General features: G+C 28.6%; 5 protein-coding genes across 5 annotated transcripts; 2 read left to right on the top strand and 3 right to left on the bottom strand.

Moving 5' to 3' along the window:
- Positions 1-62: 62 nt before the first annotated feature.
- On the top strand, positions 63-4,744 carry OCT59_026240 (uncharacterized protein; the record flags this gene model as incomplete). The annotated part of the gene is made up of 18 exons (XM_066143044.1): positions 63-230; positions 402-480; positions 551-639; positions 733-935; positions 1,012-1,257; positions 1,534-1,545; positions 1,739-1,748; positions 1,827-1,836; positions 2,089-2,140; positions 2,313-2,453; positions 2,521-2,630; positions 2,699-2,997; positions 3,073-3,171; positions 3,257-3,340; positions 3,403-3,505; positions 3,588-3,706; positions 3,790-4,047; positions 4,119-4,744. The coding sequence occupies 18 exons, from the start codon at positions 63-65 to the stop codon at positions 4,395-4,397; spliced, it is 2,361 nt and encodes a 786-aa protein (XP_065992601.1). The 3' UTR covers positions 4,398-4,744.
- A 233-nt stretch (positions 4,745-4,977) lies between these two features.
- OCT59_026239 (uncharacterized protein) lies at positions 4,978-5,280 on the bottom strand (the record flags this gene model as incomplete). Its single annotated transcript, XM_066143043.1, has 2 exons — positions 4,978-5,211; positions 5,275-5,280. The coding sequence occupies 2 exons, from the start codon at positions 5,278-5,280 to the stop codon at positions 4,978-4,980; spliced, it is 240 nt and encodes a 79-aa protein (XP_065992600.1).
- Positions 5,281-11,001: 5,721 nt separating this feature from the next.
- OCT59_026238 (uncharacterized protein) lies at positions 11,002-11,837 on the bottom strand (the record flags this gene model as incomplete). Its single annotated transcript, XM_066143042.1, has 7 exons — positions 11,002-11,027; positions 11,110-11,143; positions 11,231-11,254; positions 11,348-11,381; positions 11,465-11,498; positions 11,585-11,618; positions 11,814-11,837. 7 exons carry the CDS (start codon positions 11,835-11,837, stop codon positions 11,002-11,004), a joined length of 210 nt encoding a protein of 69 aa, XP_065992599.1.
- A 6,219-nt stretch (positions 11,838-18,056) lies between these two features.
- On the top strand, positions 18,057-19,582 carry OCT59_026237 (uncharacterized protein). Its single transcript, XM_066143041.1, has 5 exons — positions 18,057-18,158; positions 18,229-18,310; positions 18,390-18,583; positions 18,658-18,762; positions 18,834-19,582. The coding sequence occupies exons 1-5, from the start codon at positions 18,096-18,098 to the stop codon at positions 19,194-19,196; spliced, it is 807 nt and encodes a 268-aa protein (XP_065992598.1). The 5' UTR covers positions 18,057-18,095; the 3' UTR covers positions 19,197-19,582.
- A 1,487-nt stretch (positions 19,583-21,069) lies between these two features.
- On the bottom strand, positions 21,070-21,285 carry OCT59_026236 (uncharacterized protein; the record flags this gene model as incomplete). Its single annotated transcript, XM_066143040.1, has 1 exon — positions 21,070-21,285. The coding sequence occupies one exon, from the start codon at positions 21,283-21,285 to the stop codon at positions 21,070-21,072; it is 216 nt and encodes a 71-aa protein (XP_065992597.1).
- Positions 21,286-21,877: the final 592 nt, after the last annotated feature.

Raw genomic sequence — 21,877 nt, 5'->3', positions numbered from 1 at the left:
CGGGTGATAAATATACATCAGTTAATACTGTGATCAAGTCAGACTCTAATCCTCAAGTAATTATGTCTGAAGTCGTATTAAGCTCTTCGGCTCGTCAACGTCTAGAACCTTACCTTCTGCTTTCTAAGTCTGCTAAAGGTGGTGCATGTGTACAACTGATTAAAGACGCACTGGCTGCACCAGGTGTTTACGTGTTTGCCGAATTATTAGAAATGCCAAATGTTGCTGAGGTATACTTCAATTATAAGAATTGTCTTAGACTAACATGTATGGCGTTGAGCTTTTTGATTAGTTTGTAAAGACGTTTTTATACTTTTTTGCTTGTTAGTCCTGTATAATAAATTAAACCGAACTAAGGGTAATATTTAAAGGTTAATTAATATATATTTAAATTCTTTTAGCTTCAAAATAATGAGCAACATGTTTCATACCATACATTATTAAGATTGTTTTCTTATGGCACATATAAAGATTATAAAGGTAATTCATAAATTGCTACGATTTGTATTTATCAAATTTGACGTTTGATTAACTATGATCTATTTTTTAGAAAATGCATCAACATTGCCTCAATTAGAAGCTACACAACTTAATAAATTGAAACATTTATCCATCGTTTCCTTATCCGAAGAATCAAGAGTTTGTAATTTTTTTGAATGAAGTGTCAAGAGTTATTGTCATCGGATTGAATGATTATTTATCTTTTTTCTTTAAAAAAAAAATCCGTGCTAGACAATCCCGTATGACATACTTTTGCAATACCTTGATATACCAAATGTCCGTGAACTTGAGGATCTAATTATTGAGGCAATCTACCAAGATGTAATTAAAGGTAAATTAGATCAAAAAAGGAAACAACTCGAAATCGAGTATACAATGGGTAGAGATTTACGACCGGGGCAAATCGATCAAATGTTGGAAGTATTAAGTGCTTGGTGTGTTTTAAATTTGTCTTTAACTGATATATAATGTTTAGCTATATCTCACTAATTTTATTTTTTTTATATAAAGGTCTCAAACTTCAGAGGAAATTTTAAAAGTCATAGATACCAAGATCGTACAAGTTCGGGATGCTGCTATTGAAAACAAGAAACAAAAAGAAGAATATGAAAAGGAAGTAGAACGCCTTCGCAAAGAAGTAAAATCCAATTCAAAAAATGTTGACCATATGGAAATTATGGCAGGAGGCGCGATTGATCAATACGCTAACATGGATTACCACGATGAGAATACAAAGGGGGGTAGAGCTGGAAAGAGGTATGTTGTCATTTCTAAATTTTACTCGGTTGATAATTTGGAGTCGTTCGGCTTTCTTCGGCCAAAAGCCGTATGATATTCGGGAATTGGGCATGATTTTTTACGAATAGCTTTATTTGATACCAAATCATTTCTCGGAAATGATTTTTTATATACTCGTTCCCAAAAACGGCGCTAAAATGCGTGAACAGTAGGAAGCGTAATCGACGACATTGAACCAAGAAACGTTTCCATTTGTCAATTTTTTTTTCTTTAATATCACTATCTTTCATCTAGGGGCCCAAAAAGGTCTTTCTTGACTGGCCGAAGATGAAAACCAGTGCAAGAGAGCGAAGTTCTTCAGGAGGAAACTGTCAAAATAAAGATTTAATTTCACCTAATTACCTTAATTGGCTTTTTAGTTTCCAAATGATTACACATATAAATATAAATTCTATATCTTGTCTACGATAAATATTATATATCAAGCTTATATAGATAGCATTTGTAAGGTAAAAAGAATTGACAAATTTTTTTCAACAATACAAATAAAAGTGTCCGAATATTAATATTAAAATAATGATTTCTAGTGTGATATTTGTCGGAGCCATATCCCCTCTATAATCACATTCACTAACCTCCTTATAAGCACATTTACTTTAGTAATATTATTAGTCATTTCATATATCACAGGATTTACAGGATTTGGCGCTGTGATTTAAACTACTGTCATCTGTTATAGATAATCAACCAACACGTTCAAAACTTTTATAAATACAACTTCTTTAATAACTATTCGACACGTTCTCTTACACTCATTACTAAAACTTACCAGCACTATAATACTATTAGTGACATCAGTTACTATAAAAGTATACTGCAACTGTTATAGCGAGTATCAACGGTAAGCTTGTAGAAGCTGTTTTAACGACACGTCGAAAAACGTAATAAACAAATAAAATATCTTCTCGGGCTTTGACGTTTCAATTTTAATTTATTCACCTTCGCTTTATACCAACTTATTTTATGTAGTAAATACAATATATTTTCTTTTACTTAATGCCGTCATAATACAGAATGTCGCAACACACCGGAAACCATTCTGATCAGGCACATCAAAACAGTCCTGGTGTGCGGAGAAGTGAACAGAATTCCACAACTGTTTCGCCTGTAAGAACTATCATAAACACAACTACTCAAAGAACTACTTATGACCGGTAACTAAATATACATAAATATTTGTTCCTTAATATAACACGCATTAATAGATCGATTTGTTTCTAGGCACATACCTCAAAGAACTCCTGATCCGGTCAATGATTATCGTCAATTGCGTATTGATGATAATACAAAAAAGCGAAAAATTTCAGTGATCGAAGAAGATGCACAGCAAGGTAAATGACAATTGCACTTTACATTCTTGGTCTTATAGTGTTATAACTTGGTTCTTTATAATTATTAGAAGAGGACGGTCGTATCTATAGAGCTGTGCTTGGAAAGTCGATGTTTCCTCTTAAGGATACAACGGATGAAATTATTCGACGTATAAATAATAGTAGTCCATCCAAAGTACAGAAAACAGTATTACCCTACAGCACACCGACAAAGAGACGATCAAACGCTATTGATTCGCCTTTCAGAAATTCTTATTCATCAAGTCCTCTTCCATTTGAAGCGCAAATGATTCTAACTAGTCCACGCAAACCACTGAGGTATATTAGTAAACATCCATATAAAGTACTTGACGCGCCAGACCTTCAGGTAGTACCTTAAATTAGAGTGTCATTCTTTGTTACAAAAGGATTAATACGTTTTCACTCTAAACAAAATGTGTAGGATGATTTTTATTTGAACTTAGTTGATTGGTCCTCAAATAATGTTTTAGGAGTAGGTCTGGGTACTTGTGTTTATCTTTGGAGTGCAGCTACATCAAGGGTAATTATCTATTTAATTGGGGCATTATCATACAAAATGGAGAAGGAATCATCTAATTTTTTTTTAATTTTTTTTGAAACATTAGGTCATTAAACTATGTGATATGGCAAGCCAAGGAAATCATAGGAACAGCGCAGAGAACGTTACATCAGTTAGTTGGATGCCAACGGTAAATTCTCGACCACTGTAGATTATGTTTAAATTCATATATCTAATAGTTTTTATTTACAGGGTTCGCACATAGCTGTTGGTACAGCTTTAGGTCCCGTCGAAATTTGGGATGTACAAAAAAGCAAAAGAGTTAGAAAAATGAGAGGTCATACCCAACGAGTTGGTTAGTATTTGAGAGTTATCTTGACTACTTATTACATTGATATTAATATATATTATTTTCACATTCTCTTTCACTTTAAAAGGTGCCCTGGCTTGGAACCAATATACAGTCAGCTCAGGAAGCCGTGACAGACTGATTTACCATAGAGATGTAAGAGTACCAAATGAGTTCACAACAAAATTAACAGGACATAGACAGGAGGTGTGAACATTTTTTCCTTTTTTTATTTTTGTTTTTATTATGAGTGAGCATATCTGATATATCTAATAACTTATTCTAACTAGGTTTGTGGCCTCAAATGGAATCCGGAAGGAACACAACTTGCCAGTGGGAGCAACGATAACAAACTCCTAATTTGGGACAATGCAAGTGACATTCCTATTTATAAATTCCTTCATCATACAGCAGCTGTTAAAGCAATTGCTTGGAGTCCACATTCACATGGTCTTTTAGCAAGCGGTGGTGGTTCTCAAGATAAACACATTAGATTTTGGAGTACCTCAACTGGCGAAGCGTTGGAGTGTTATGACACCGAGTCACAGGTGAGGCTCACATATTATATTGATTTATTAATTAATAGGCTTGGTTTATTAAATATTATTATATTTTTTAGGTTTGTAACCTTGCATGGTCTAGACATTCAAACGAACTTGTTTCAACTCATGGATATTCTCAGAATCAAGTAATCCTCTGGCAATACCCTTCCATGGAACAATTGGCAGTTTTGAGAGGTCATACATATCGTGTCCTGTATCTTTCCGTTTCACCTGATGGGCAAAATATAGTTACTGGTGCTGGAGATGAAACATTGCGTTTTTGGAACATTTTTAATAACGGCGAAAAAGAAAAGAGACGTGAATCTGTTTTTGACATTCGCACACAAATTCGTTAATACTATATGATTTTCAATGGTAAAAAATACTTAATTACAGTAATTCTTATATATTAGCCAGTAAAATTAATAAAGCATAAAAGTTTTTTGAAAAAAAATATTGAATTATAATAATTATAATCCTTTTTTTATAAGTTTAAAGATTATTATTTAATTATGCAAATCAATTTTTTTTCCTGCAAATTTATCAAGTATATATGTATAATTTACCATTATAGCCAAATAATTTGATGATTATTTTTTGTATAAATTTAATAAGCTCACTATTCTTGTAATTACTAAGTTTTAAAGTGTCAATTAAAAGAACTTTATATTTTTAATAGATTTATCTTTATTAAGATAATATATATAAGTTTAGTTATTAGTTTAAAGAATTACCATATTTGACCAAAAATAAGCAAGTATCAACATCGTATTTATATAGTACCCAAAAATAAGCAACTTGTAAAATTTTATTGAAAATTCTTTATAAAATTTTAACAGACAATACAATAAATGTAATTATAATGTTCAATGATAATAATATGCAATTTTGTCATTAAAATCAAAGAAAAAAATACGCTATTAAAGTATTACCATTCTAATGACTTTCATCATCAGTTTTATTGATTACCAATTTTTCAATTTCTGATTCTATATCATTAATACCATTTTCCCACTCCTCAATTTCTGATTCTCCATTATTAGCTTCCAATTCTACTTCAGTTTCTGATTCTTTTTCAGTTTTTAATTTTACCTTAATTTCTGATTTTTCAGTTTCTGATTCTTTATCAATTTTTACATTTTCATTAACCAACAAATCTATTATGCCACACTTTAAAAGATTCAATTATAATTTCATCAGTAATTTTATTCTATAATTGTTTGTTCCAACTACAAACATCACTTATTTTAGCATACTAAAGGTTTCCATTAGCAATTACTCTAGCATTATCACTTACTATCTATAGATGCTATTCTTGGTAAATTAAAGGTAATTCTTGAATGGCTTATTAATTGCAATGTTAAAAAGCTGGCAGATACCTGTTAGTCTTCCAGAAATTATTACTAAATAAATATCACTTGCATAAAATTTATTTTTAACTGATGCTTCCAATCAAGTTAATGTCTATCCACCTATTTTCTTGAAATCAAATGATCATATCAAAAGAAATTTTTTCTTTTTTCATGTATATCAATTTCTTTTTCTTGAATATATAAATCAGAGGTAGTTTAGTCTTATCTTATTAAGTAAATTCAAATTTTAGTAAAGATATTACAGTCAACTCCCTCTATAGTCACTCCCATTATAGTCACATTCTACTATATAGTCACACCAGTTGAATGTTCAAAACACTTTATTATTAAAATCTATCCTATATAGTCACAATCTATCTATAGTCACTATCACACCTATCCTCAAAAATCTTATATTAAAAAGAACCGTTTATAATCACAGTTATATAAAGAATATATTAAATAACTTGGCATCTAATAATCGTACAAAGATGTATCATAGCTTGTTGGAATCGTCTCACTGAAACGAATCGAATGGTGGTAGTTTTATCCCTTTCCTTTGCAAGTGTTTACGGCCAGACCACCCATTGCCTCTTATGAGACTAATCTCGGGTCTGTGTCCTATCATCTTCAATGGGCAACCATTAAACCGAGTACTTAATTCCTCAGGTAACAGCACCACTATAGAAGACATCCCCCATCAGGCCATTTAGGCTGATCTGAAGCCTAGGTACACGCCGCCTACTCATCCTATACCCATTGCATGATACTGATACTCAATTTATTTAACGACCTTTAGAGAGCATCTACTTTCATGGAGGACTTTCGACAGGTAACATCAACCATCTAACACCCTTCCATACCACCATTTTAGGTACCAAGTCTCACTCAAAGCCACTACAGCCCGCGATTACCTAGCACCGATAGTACAGTTGTTTACCCCAAGTGGATCTTTTGTAGTGACCAACTCAGACGGGAGTAGCAGGCGTCTGTTCAGGATCGCTCATATGGTGGGTATCGCCACCAGGGATCACCAACAGGGGACCCAGGAGTAGGGAATCGAGCTAGCCATGCTACCTGTTCTGTGCACGAACACCTTGGTCGTCCTAAGACCTAACAGAAGGTCTAACTACCACTAAGACATTGCACCCTCAGCTTTACCATTTAGGGACGACCATCATAGCCATTACTGACCCTAGCGGTGGCGTAGAGTGACCCGACAGAAAGTCCCCCTGAAAGTATAGTAGTGACCTCAAGGACAGGACTGCGCACATGCCAATGGCCTCATAGGGAACGTTAGAAGGACACCATGACCCTTAGTTGAAATGTGCAGCCTAATCGTCGCGTGAATTCGCCATGATGCAGTCCTGCCTGCTAATGCTACTGTTGCGCTATTGGTTGTAGCGTCCGCAGTAAAATTCTTTTTATTTCCGTGGTCATAGGAATCGAACCTGCGACCTCACCATACTCAGGCTTAATGAGGGCCTCAGTGACTAACCACCGAGATAGGGTGACCAACCCTGCTTTTATCCCTTTCCTTTGAAAGTGTTTACGGCAGACCACCCCCATTGCCTCTTGCGTAACTAACTGGGTCGGGTCGCGTCCTATCATCTTCAATGGGCAACCATTATACCGAGTACTTAATTCCTCAGGTAACAGCACCACTATAGAAGACATCTCCCATCGGGCCATTTTAGGCTGATCTGAAGCTAGATACACGCCGCCTACTCATCCTATACCCATTGTACGATACTGATACTCAATTTATTTAACGACCTTTAGAGAGCATCTACTTTCATGGAGGACTTTCGACAGGTAACATCAACCATCTAGTACCCTTCCATACTACCATTTTAGGTACTAAGCCTCACTCAAAGCGCCACTACAGCCCGCGATTACCTAGCACCGATAGTACAGTTGTTTACCCCAAGTGGTATACTTTGTAGTGACCACTCAGACAGGAAGTAGCAGGCATCTGTCCAGGATCACCCCTTATGGTGGGTATCAACCACCAGGGATCACCAACCAGGCACCCAGGAGTAGGGAATCGAACCCCATAGCCACGCTACCTGTTCGCGCACGAACACCTTGGTTGGTCTAAGACCTAACAGAAGGTCTAACTACCACTAAGACATTGCACCCTCAGCTTTACCATCTAGGACGACCATCTAGCCATTACTGACCCCAAGCGGTATCGTAGAGTGACCACCCGGACAGGAAGTCCCCACTCCAGGTATAGTAGTGACCTAACGAGGACAGGGGCTGCGCACATGCCAATGGCGCCATAGGGAACGTTAGAAGGACACCATGACCCTTAGTTGAAATGTGCGGCCTAACCGTACACACTAATTCACCATGATGCAGTCCAACTACACTAATCCCTGTACCTTCACGCTATTGGTTGTAGCGTCTGCAGTAAAATTCTTTTTATTTCCGTGGTCATGGGAATCGAACCTGCGACCTCACCATACTCAGGCTTAATGAGGGTCTCAGTGACTAACCACCAAGATAGGGTGACCAACCCTAGTTTTATCCCTTTCCAATCACTGGCTGACGAGTTATTCAACAAAATGTTAAACATCAGCATTATAATATTTCTTGATTTACGTTTACTGCGCCATTTAACATTTTGCTAGATTTCTCAGTACCTAGTGATTGTAAAAAGACGATTTATAGCTCGTTGGAATCGTCTCATCGAGACGAATCGAATGGTGGTAAGCTCATCTCTCTGTGATCAATATTGACGGAGTTATTACTTAAAAACCATTTAATATTTTTTAATTTCGGAAATTGATCTAGTGATTGGATTTCGATGTATCTTATACCATTAGATTCGTCTCATCAAGACGAATCGAATGGTAGTAAGATCGTCTTTCTAGGATCAATATTGGCAGAGTTATTACACAAAAACCATTAATATTTTTTTAATTTTGGAAATTAATCTAGTGATTGGATTTCGACGTATTTTATACCATTAGAACCGCCTCATCAAGACGAATCGAATGGCGGTAAGATCATCTCTCTACGATTAATATTGGCGAAGTTACGATACAATAAAGTTTTAAGTATAATTCTGGCTAAAATTATGTTAATTTTTGGCCGAAATTATGATATACAAATATAAGAAATTTTTTATATAGTCACATCTCTTTATAATCACCAAATATGGACTGTCCCAAATGTGTGACTATAAAGAGAGTTGACTGTATTCACATGATCCTACATATTCTCAAATCTAATTTGAATTTAAAATTTGCAATTTGTAGAACCTACTAATACAGATTGAAATATAATATACCAGTCATCAATCGGTTATATAACCGATTGGTACCTGATTGGTAGCTGATCTGTTACTGATTCATTCATTTAGATACTCAACTGGTCATCAATCAGGCATTTATTTCAATTGACTACACATCAGTCATATGACCGATTAGTGCTAATTGGTGACTGATTGGTGCCAGTTTAACAATCAGTAAATAATCAGCTATCTGTCATCTATATTGAACGTTAACTGATTGGTTGCCGATTGAATATTGTTGACCATAAGTCATTAATCAGCTGGTCAAATTGTTGTCAATCAGGTATCAAATTAGTTATATGTTGATTGATACAGATTACAGCTATTTGCGAAAATAATAAACCACTTAATTCATTTTCTGACTATATATGAAATTTTCATATACAGTCATCTTTACAGAAACTTTAAGTTTTCAAGCAATATTATTTTAATATTATTTTGATATCATTTCAATATCGATTTAATATCGATACGATATCAAAATAAAATATTATCACTTTAATATTAAAATGATATCAAAATAGTATTAAAATGATATTAAATGATAATAGAAATGATATTGAAATAACATTTTTAAGTTTAATTTAAAGATATCATTTTAATGTCATTTTAATTATCATTTCAATATCATTTTAATATTAATTTAATATTGAAATGATATCGAAATAATAATACTTTATTTCAATATTGTATCAATGTTAAATCGATATTGAAATGATATTAGTTAAAATGATATTAAAACAATACCATTAAGATAAACTTAACAATATCAATTCTATATTGATTAAAAATGTTAAATTTCTGTAAAGATCATACACATGATAATATCTGCCCAGACCGTCAAACTTATTTTTTAAATTTTTCATATGCAATTATCTGCAGTTAATACATATCATTGGAATCCTCTCGATGAGCTGAATCCAACTGCACAAGATCATAAAAATCGAATCACTGAATGCAAAGATCATTAACTTTGAATTTTAATATCATCACGATGTTGGACCAACTGAAACCATATGTTTATTGAATAGCAATATTTAATAAGTATTAAAATTTTATATTTATTAAGCAATAAATGCTTAATATATTAAATAAGTACTAAATTTTAATATTTATTAACCATTTAATTTTTTAAGCATTTTATTAGTATTTTAAGTAAATACTTAAATGCATTTTACCATATTTAATAAATGCTAATAATAAATATTAATAAATTACTTTGACTAATATCATGATGATTATTGTTTACTATAAAATCATATGATTATAACGTAATTTTGACCATTTCGACTTTTAGAGAGGCTCAAATCGAAATCATTTTGACCATTTTGACCATTTTGACTATTTCGAAGGCCAAAATTAACCAATTTCGGTTTCATATATAGATACTAAAAGTAAAGATATAGAAGCTGATAAAAAAGTTAAATTTATATGAAAAGAAAAAATTTCTTTATGCCAACGATTTACTGATTGTACTGATAAAAATGTATCATCAGGTTTTCTTGTAATAAATTCATAGAATAACTTAGCTTCTTTCACTAGTCAGAATAGTCCATTTCGGCAAAATTTTAAATTGCCGAATGTTGGACGAAATTTAGTCTGACCTTAGCCGATCAGTACCAAAAAAAATCAGCAACTAATTTTATAGGCGATTTGCACCCAGTGTTAATTTTTTGATAAAAGTTACTGTGCAGATGTTACACAATTTATTGAATCTTACTGTGCGGCAAAGTGGTATGGCTATACTACTATAATAGGTACTGTAACATATATGCGTCCAATCACATAAAGATATTTCAAAATTTTTTGTGTGCATGCTGCACATCCTTTCTAAAAAAGGTGTGCGTAAAATTCTGATTATGTGCGCTGCGCACATGCCGCACAGTGAAAAATAAACACTGTTTGCACCATAATGCCTGCTACTTGTCAACAAATCGATCAGTAAAATTAGTAATAAATTGGTAAAAACCAAATTGACGATTGTTAATAATCAATCTAATTATTACCGATTTTGTATATTTAGTATATTAGCTAATTTTAATTTGTAATAACAATTTATTAATTAAATTTTATTAATTTGCTTTACATATTAAAATTACATATTAAATCTATCTACTATTTGTCATCCACCATTCACTACCATTCACTACACACACCCGCCATATTATCTACTATTTACCACCATCTTTACTAACCCAATAAAAGTCTAATTTACAAAGATCTGAAAAATCTACAAAACAAAAAAAATAAAAAATGATTAGTAAACTATCTTTTAAAAAAATTTAATTTCAAAAATAAACTTACCACCTATTCAACAAAAATCCAAAGAAACCCTAAATAAAAAATAAAGAAACGATTAGTATACTGATTCTTTAATAAAAAAATAAGTTTCAAAAATTTTTTTTGAAACTTTACCTGGAATATCAGTATTCATGTTGGAACTGATTTCCTATAAAAAAATATAATAAAAAAAAAGCTTTTTGGTATAAAAACTTGTTTTTGTAAAGAAAGTTTTGAAAATTTTTCAAAACTTTACCTGGAAAAGGTATTCACGCTGGAACTAATTTCTTACAAATAAATATAATAAAAAAAAGTTTTTTAGTATAAAACTTTTTTTTTTAAAAGAAAGTTTCAAAAATTTTTAAAACTTTACCTGGAATATCGACATCCATACCGGAACTGAATTTCTACAAAAAAAAAATAAAAAATAACGTTTTTTATATTAAAAAAATGTTTTTTTAATAAAGTTTCAAAATCTTTGAAACTTTACCTGGAGTATCGATATCCATACCGAAACTGAATTCCTAAAAAAAAATAAAAAAAATAATATTTTTTATATTAAAAAACATTTTTTTAATAAAGTTTCGAAATTCTTTTGAAACTTTTTTACCTGGGAAAACGGTATCTACATCAGAACTGATTTTCTGTGAAAAAAATATTAAAAAAAATGTTTTTTAGTTAGAAAACGTTTTTTTAAAATAGGTTCGAAAATTTTTTGAAACTTCACCTAGGGAAATAGTATTTATGCTGGAACTGATTTCCTATAAAAAAATATAAAAAAAATCATTTTTTAACTAAAAAATGATTTTTTTAAGTAAGTTTTGAAAATCTATCAAAACTTTATCTAAGGAAATGGTATCCATGCTAGAACTGATATCCCTAAAAAAAATGTTAAAAATTAACGTTTTTTATATTAAAGTTTCAAAATTTTTAAACCTTATCTTTGAGATTTGGTATTCACGCTGAAACCGATATCCCTATATAAAAAATAATAATAAAAAAACGTTTTTAGTATAAAAACGTTTTATTAAAGAAAGTTTTAAAATTCTTTTTTTGAAACTTATCTTTAAGATTCGGTATCCACACCAGAACTGATATCTCTATAATTAAATATAAAAAAACGTTAAAATAAACGTTTTTTTTTAAAGAAGTTTTGAAACTTCTAGTTTTAAAACTTATCTGAAATATCAGCGTCTACGTTAGAGCTGATTTCCTATACAAAAATAAAAAAATGTTTTAGTTAAAATATTTTATTAAAGATGTTTCAAACCTTTAGTTTTAAAACTTACCTGGAATATCAGCGTCTACGTTGAAGCTAATTTTCTATACAAAAATAAAAAAAAAAATGTTTTAGTTAAAACGTTTTATTAAAGATGTTTCAAAAAATATCAGCGTCTATGTTGGAGCTGATTTCTTATACATAAATGAAAAAAAAAACATTTTTAATATTAAAAAACGTTTTTTTTATAAAGTTTCAAACTTTAGTTTCGAAACTTATCTGAAATATTAGTATCCATGCCAGAGCTGATTTTCTGCAAAAAAAACAAAAAAAAAACATTTTTTATGTTAAAAACATTTTTTTAAAAAAAAGTTTCAAAAGAGTTTCAAAACTTACCTAGAAAATCAGTTTCTACGCCAGAACTGATTTTCTTTGCAAAAAATAAAAAAGAAACATTTTAGTTAAGAAATGTTTTTTTTAAGAAAGTTTCAAAATTTTTTTAGGAAAACGGTATCCAAAACAGAACCAATTTCCTAAACAAAAAATATTTAAAAAGACGTTTTTTAGTATAAAAACGTTTTTTTTTTGAAGAAAGTTTTAAAACCCTTCAAAATTTTACCTGGACATATGGGCTGATTTGTCTACCTTTAATTAAAATATTAATTTTATTACATTTTTATTATACAAAATACTATATAATATACAGTAAATTGGAAATGAGTATTAAAAAATTTTTATTTAATGTTATTATACTATAATTTGGTAAATATTTCTTTTAAATTAATATAATTCTTAGCACTTACTATATATGTTAAAAATTTGTATCTTAACTTAAAACGTAAATATCTCCAGATCCAGTGATCCAATTGGCAAGCTCTTTTTTCGTTCATATAGACCAGATCAAAGGCTTTCCAAAGAGCCTAAATTTATAAAAAATGGATTAGTGGATCCCAAGATATTTGCATTTAAGCATGTTAAAAAGTTCATACCTTAACTTTAAATGTAAATATCTCTGGATCTAATGATTCAATCGGCGAGCTCTTTTTTCGCCTATAAAGTCCAAAACAAGGGCTTTCCAACAAGCCTAAAATTATAGAAAACAGATCAGTGAATCTTGATATATTTGCGTTTAAAGATGGTAATACAAACTCTGACATAAAATAATTATTAAAATATCTATTATGATACCATCTTTTATATGATATTTTTATTATACTTTTATAAACATTTATAGCTACTAAGGCTATATACATTTTTATTTTACTTTATATTTTATTAAAATATACTTACTTTTTAATAATATATGTTAAAAATTCCATACATATGAGAAATGGGTTTTTTATTAGTGAAATGGGTTTTTTCACAGCTCTTTTACATTTAATAATTTAAGTTTCGCAAATGTAAATTTTTGTTCAACTTATTATGTAGTCAAGTGATCATCAATCAGATGATTTTTTGGTATTACAAAACAATTTTGAATAACAAAAATTGTGAAAATCAATCAATAACTCTTTTTAATGCAGAGTAAACAAATCAGCCCATATGAAAACAGTATCTATATCGGAACTAATTCCCTATCAAAATAAATAAAAAAAAGTGTTTTTTAGAATAAAAACATTTTTTTTGAAGAAAGTTTCAAAAATTTTTTGAAACTTTATCTAGGGAAACGGTATCCATGCTAGTGGTAGGCTCTGAATCTGGTCAATCTGATCATCCTAAAATCAATTCATCAAATAGGCATATTCAGATTGATCAGATGAATCCATCAAATAGACCAGATGGATGACCGGATATCCGATCAATCCTATACGGGATCGACAAAAAATTTTCCTTTTTAGAAAATTTTGTGTTATACGACCGAAAACTAAATTTAGAAAAACTGGTTTTTGTGGAATGGGTATCACCATAAATGGAAACGATTGACATATTTGTGCGTCACGTGACAATAATTAAATATCTAATCATAAATTCCGGCTGAAATTAAATGATCAGTGAAAAATTTCCTTTTTAGGATTATTGTGAAACTCAAAATTTCATTTTTGCTGGGAAACAAAATTGCTTTTTTGGATTTGTGTAATGTTACTCACTTACTTACTCATGCCCTAAAAAGGATAATTCCATGCTGATTACTTAATTCTGGCCAGAATTATAATCAATCCGGTCAATCTGCAGATAATCTGATGATCCAATTTTTTTAATTCAGATTGATCCGTCACGTGATCATCTGGATGACGGATTGAGTAGATTCATTCAGAGCGCACCTCTAATCTATGTCAGAATTAATTTCCTAAATAAAAAATATTTAAAAAAGATGTTTTTTAGTATAAAAACGTTTTTTTTTTTAAGAAAGTTTCGAAAACCCTTTGAAACTTTACCTGGGAAACGGTATTCACGTCAGAACTAATTCCTATCAAAATAAATAAAAAAAAGCGTTTTTTAGTATAAAAACATTTTTTTTTGAAGAAAGTTTCAAAATCTTTCAAAACTTTACCTGGAAATAAATAAAAAAAAAATGTTTTTTATTGTTAAAAAAATGTATTTTTTAAAGAAAGTTTCAAAAATCTTTTGAAACTTCACTTAGAAAAATGGTATCGACGTCGGAATCGATTTCCTGCAAAAAAAATATTAAAAAAAATGTTTTTTTTATAAGAAAGTTTTGAAAATCTTTTGGAACTGATTTTATTCACTAAAAGTATAAAAAAAGATGTTTTTAACATTAAAAAACGTTTTTTTAAAAAGAGTTTCAAAACTTTTTTGATTTAATAAAAAGTTACCGAATTCAATGTGTATATTTACATGAAGAACTAAGGTGTAAGAAAGGGAAGGAAAAAGGATAAAAGTTTAAAAAAGTTTGTTTAAAAAAGACCTGTAAAATGTTGATTTGAATCATCTGATGATTTCAGTTATTTATCAACTGATTTGCCAAATTATTGCCAATTAGTTATTGATTTTTACCATTTGGCAAATTTGGCAAAATTGTGTTGATTTATATGACCAATCAATATAATTTTACTGAATGATCTTAAAGGAACAATTTTTCATATAACAATTAGTATAAGTTAGATTTTACCGATTTTTGCCATTAGTCAAAAAATGTGATGAATCATATGACCAATCGGCAAAAATTATGCTGAAAGCTCTTAACAGTCGAAAGTTTTGATTTTGACCAATGTTTTACAGTACTTCTTATTGATGTTATTCCAGCCTGAATTATTTGTATATAGTTAATAGTTTAAATTCTGGTGAAAATTCTTTTTTATTTTCCTTAATTATTTTTGTTATTACTGATTTAAGTTTTGCATTATTAACAATTGACAACTTTCTTCCATAAGAATTGACTTTTGATATATGCTTTTTATGTAATTTTGTTACCTTAGAATTTAAGCTGCAAATTTGTTTAAGAGATTTATCTTGAGCTTTTTTTTTTTGAAGGTATTCTTTTGTTTCTGTATACTTATATAATTCAGATTTAAGTAATTCTATGCTTTATTTTGTATATAAATTGAAAAAATTTTTCCTTAATTTTTTCCTTTTTAGTATTTCATATTTTGAAAAAGATAATATGCATCTTTAACTTCATTGGCAGGAAGATTTCTAATATTTTCAACAAGTTTTTCTCACAACTTTTCAATTGAAAATTTACTTTGATAATTATTATCATTTGTTGACTCTAAATAGGTAACAATAATTAGCTGTTGTGAGCTGTTATGTTTTTCAGCCTGAATTTTATATGTATTTGATAATTGACGAGCTCTAGCATTTTTTTTGCTCATTTTAATTGCTATAAAAATGATAAAAGAAAAATGCCTTAAAAACTCTCTTTTTTATAGGAAATTTAATACTTTTGAATTTAAAATAAAATAATAAAGCTTAGATTATTAAATTATAATGCACTACTTTATTGATAAATTTTTAATCCCTTACTTTACTATCATTATTGATTTATTTGTTATTTTAAATTTTAAAAGTTCATTGTTATAGTTTAAGTTCATAAACAAAATAAAGCTTTTATTAATGATATATTAAACTAAGTATTCTAATACTTTAAATTATTAATCACTTACTTTATCACCATTATTGAATTTTTTGTTATTTTTAATTGGAATTTATTGTTATAAACTTATAGTTTAAATTCATAAACAAATAAACTTATATGTATATTTTTTATTATTAATACATTAAACTATACGTTTAATACTTTAAATTATTAATCCCTTACTTTATCACATTATTGATTTTTTGTTATTTTTAAATTGGAATTTATTGTTATAGACTTATGTTATAAATTCATAAACAAAATAAATTTATATGCATATTTTTTATTAATAATACATTAAACTATACATCCTAATACTTTAAATTGTTAATCCCTTACTTTATCACCATTATTGATGTCTTTGTTATTTTTAATTTTAAAAGAGCTCATTGTTATAGTGAATTAAAATTAACTTTAAAAAAAAATAAACTTATATTATTAAATTATGCATGCTTTTTATTAATAATACATTAAACTATGCATTCCTAATACTTTAAATTGTTAATCCCTTACTTTACCACCATTATTGATATTTTTGTTATTTTCAATTTTAAAAGAGCTCATTATCATAGTGAATTAAAATTAACTTAAAAAAAAAAATAAACTTATATTATTAAATTATGCATGCTTTTTATTAATAATACATTAAACTATGCATCCTAATTCTTTAAATTATTAATCCCTTATTTTACTGTCATTATTATTATGTATTATTTTATAAACTTTAAAATAGCTCATTGTCATAGTGAATTAGGTTTAAGGCGTGAAAAATACCTTAAATCAAGGCACCTTTATTTTTTAAGCCTAAAAGTAAAAAATCAAAAGGCTTATATAATAAAAGATCAAAAAAATCATATATTTTTTTAATTACATAGCATTTTTTTTCCACAAAATAATATAAATTTCAAAAAAAAAAGGTGTCACTTGAAAGAGCATATTTTTATGAACAATTTGATATAAAAATTATTGTGGTTGTACTTTTTATTATGATGATGAATTCAATAATAATATGCTATTTTATTACTAATTAATCTATAGATTGATGATCGGCAACATTACAGAGTGAAAAATCCGCACTAATTAATTTTATATGTAACATCACATATGATTGATCTACATATAATTTGGAACACCGTATAACCAGAGACCCGGAAATATTCCAACGGAATTTTTGCTACATAATGGAATAAAACAGAATTTTAGTGAATTTTGATAATTTTATTCCGACACGTGACAATTAGCCAATCATAAATGCAGATCATCGGAATAAATTTAATGTCTCCGAAAAATTTTTTTTAATGTTAAAATGCCACAGTTACTGCTTTTTCACGTGCGCAAGAATTTTCTGAAGAGAGAAAAATATTCATCAAATTTTTGAAGTTATTTTTTTGCAGATAATGGAAAATTTATGTGCCGTTTTTGTGATCATAGTATCAACTTTTTGGGATAAAGTTTCATTACAGCTTCCTCTTTTAGAAAAAATTGCGCGAAATTATATTTGGTTACCAATCTCTTCCTGCGCAGTAGAAAGAAGTTTTTCCGCATATAATAAAATTTTAGATGATGATAGACAAAATTTAAATCTAGAATCACTTAAATTCCTTACTATTATGTACTTTAATAATCAAAATAGCAATAAATAACTATAATGATTAGTAAAATTTATATCGGAATAAATCGGAATTTTTACTGTTATCGTGATAAATATTTGTGATTTGATATCGGAATTTTTCCGGGTCTCTGCGTATAACATGCATTTTTATCACGTGAATAATTTTCCGGTTTTTTTTGTAACACACTAACAATTTTTTTTAGTACATAATATTTGAAGAAAAATTTACTTACAAATTTTTTTTTATATCGACAATGACTTTCGATAATTCCGAAGAGCAGTTACAATTAGACGAACAAGACCTTTCAATTTTTGAGGTTTGGTTCTTTTTATTCGTTGGTCAAATAACAAAATATTTTAGAATAACATTTATTTGATATTAATAAGGAACCTGAAGGATATCTACCACCTCAACCAAAACCAACTTTTCAAACGTTTTCCCGCAAAGACGAACATTTATTGCAGTCTGGTACAAATTAAATTATCAAGCTAGTTAAAATAGAGATAAAAGTAAAAAGAACTTACATATTCATGCATTTTTTGAATAGATAATTTTAAGACTTTAAATATAAGATTAGTTGGATCACATCCATTATGGGCACATTTATTATGGAACGCAGGCAAATGTTTTGCATGGTATTTAGACGAACATAAAGAATTAGTAAAAGGAAAGAAAGTTTTGGAACTCGGTGCAGGTGGAGCATTACCTTCATTAATAGCAGCCGTAAATGGAGCAGAAAAGGTATACTAAAGAGAAGTAAATTAAGTGAAATTATTGGATATTATTTATTAATTTAGTTTTTTTGTTCTTCAAAGGTTGTTATTACGGATTACCCGGACGATGATTTAATAGATAATATTCGACATAACGTAAATACGAATTTGAGCACAGATATTTGTACGGATAATATAAGAGTTTTGGTAATTATGATTATGTTTGTTAATTTGATTTAAAGTACTTATAATTAATTTTATACATTATTAATTTCCAGGGGTATATATGGGGCAAAGATACATATCCTTTACTAAACGCGATTTCAAAATCGGAAAAAACATCCAATTTATATGATCTTATAATATTATCTGATCTAATATTTAATCATTCTCAACACAAAGCACTTTTAAAAACATGTAAAGAATGTCTTGATCCTATTAATGGACAAATATTGGTTTTTTTTACTCATAACCTACCAGATCTAGCACATAAGGACATGGAATTTTTCGAAGAAGCAAAAAATTTACAGTGGAAAGTTGAGAAAATTTTTAAAGAAATCATGAGTCCAATGTTTAAAGAGGATCATGGATGCGAAACCGTGAGATCCACCGTTTACGGATATAAAATAACCATTAACTAGCGAGAATATATCTTATATTGTACAAAAAATGTAAAACAATTTTAAATTAATGATATTGTAGTAAAAGAATGTTTCAGGTTTAGGCTTATCCAGAAGTTTTTTGAGAATTTCCCTCGAGATTTTTTTTGTACAGACCTCGGCGAAAATAATGGCGGTAAGTTTTATAAAAAAATTAGAATTAAATATTAAAAATTTTTTTTATATATATTCTGAAAGAGGGATGAAATTACATGTATTTTATTATTTAACTTGTAGCGTCAAAGTATGATTCAAAATAACCTGATACTGAATTTTTCTATTTTCTCGTTATGATATCCTGCTGGTGATCTGTGTAACGAGATCGCACGTGATAAACCGAAAATAAAATTAAACCTGTACGTTAAAGCTAACTATTTTTCAAAAGCATAGGATTTAATAATTTATATTTTATCTCTTTAACACCTGCTTTATTAGGATAAATTTTTACAAATATTAATTTAGATAGCAAAATGCTGATTTATTTTCAAAATAATAAGTATCATTTTTACTACTACCATTATTTTTTAAAGACTGTACTTCTAAAAAAATACTATAATTTCCAGTATGTGAAGTCACCAGATTTCCAAGACTGCATGTAACAATTTATCATGCCAATTACTTTTGCCAAGAAAAATTTCTTCTTTTAATATACATAATATATTATATAGCATGATTTCCTTCAATATACTTTTAACAATAAAATATTAATCTTTTATTTCAAATCTTTATAGTTGAAAGCTTCCAATATTATTGAAAGATTTTTGAAGCTTAGATCCAATTCCAAATTGTAAGTAAAATTGGTAAGCATTAATTTTTTTAGCTCTTTTATTTGTTTTTTAAGTCTATTTTGAAAATAAAAATATAATATGATATTCATAATATATATATATATAAAATACTTACTATTAAAGCAAAGACTTTTCTAATTTTTTAACTTTATTAAAAAAAAAAGAGTTTTATCAAGTTTTGAAGTTTTACTTAATTTTACCAGTTTTAAAATAGTTAAAACTAAAATTAAACATTTTATTAATCACAAAACAAATCTTATTTTTGTTGTTCATATTAATCTTGATAAGTAGTATTTTATAAGATTTTGCAAATTAAGTTTGTTATACTACTATATAGATCAAAAGAAATTATAGTAACGCTACTATTTATAATACATTTGATACTGCTTAAATATATTACTTTTATATTGCACTATATATACAGAACCTCAGACATCACATATATAACTCATAACTGATCTGCTTGAGTTTAGCACTTTTTGCTCCTGCTAAAATAGATTTAATTTGCTAAAAATCAAATTATCACATTTTAAATTTATACTAATTTGCTAAAACTTAAAATATGAGTTATAGTAAAATCCTAAATAATATAAGTTTAAATTTGCTTAATAAAATATAATTTCAGTTTATTAAAATTATTTGTAGATCGGTAAATTTAATTGTCAATTTACCAAAATTAACAATTTTTTTTTTATTATCAATAAAAAAATAAATAATTAAGTCATGGTCCGTGAAAGATCAGCACAAAATTACTATTACATTTTGGGGTAAAAATTTGCCGATCATAATTAAAATTTTTATAATTGCTAATGATAGCAATAAGACAAAAATCATGAAAAACGTTTTACAGATCCTCCAAATCACATGGCAAGCTGCATAAACAATGTGAAAATACAGTTCAACAAAAAAAAACTATTTTTCCTTATATGTTCTGTAGATTTTGGAAAAATATGTATATATATAATATATTAATTTCACCTTTAACAAAACACTCAAAGTACAAAATTTTAACTTTTATTAAATGTTATTTATATTTCTTTCTTTACAAGTACTTTCTACAAGTATTTTTATGAATTTTTAGAGTTCGTTTTTTCTTCTAAAGAACGCAAAGCCATGGCCTCTTTCCATTTACGTGAAAAAGTTGAAATCCAGTTTGTTATTGTAGATACTTTAGGTATGTCACTTTCTTCAATTTCGCCAAGTTCTGTACGTCTCAGCAGTTCTTCATGCATCTGTTGTACATTTAATTTTTGATGAGGATTTGCTGTTCCAGTATGGAACATTGATTCTAAAAGATGCTTTACTTATTGAGATATTCTTTTTATTGGTCCACGTTGACGAGTCTTTTCATTTTCTTTTAGAGCCCATCCACTGATAAATACTTGTTAACTTCAAAAAAAAAATAAAAAAATAAATAATATAATATAATCAACAATTAAAATGCAATTATATAATATTTTACCTCTTAGTTTCTGGAGATCCATTATTTACATTATTTTCCAGATTAGTCAGATCAACGAGTATTTGGTTTTGTAAATAATTGGATTGATTTATAATCAAGAAATTCATATAATAAAAATTCTAGAATTAATATCACCTACCGATTCACCCTGTATTGGATCCTGTTCGTCTAACAAGCAAATATGTTATCTATATTTAGAAATAAATATGGCAAACAGGTAAACTCACTTTCTTTATTCAAAATTGGCATGGTCCATTGTTTGGTAAATTGTGTATGTGGTGTAAAAGTAGGATTTAGTTTTTCAATTTTTCGCTTTTTAACAATCTTTTCTATATTTTCAGTGACCATTCCTTCCACTCTCCTATTCCCTCAGTTACATTATGCATAAATATAACTAACTTTCACAGGTCGAA

Source organism: Rhizophagus irregularis, chromosome 6 (assembly GCF_026210795.1).
Source record: "Rhizophagus irregularis chromosome 6, complete sequence".
Taxonomy (NCBI): Eukaryota; Fungi; Glomeromycota; class Glomeromycetes; order Glomerales; family Glomeraceae; genus Rhizophagus; species Rhizophagus irregularis.
Note: the sequence above shows the minus strand (reverse complement) of the source record. Positions and strands in the feature narration are given on the sequence as shown.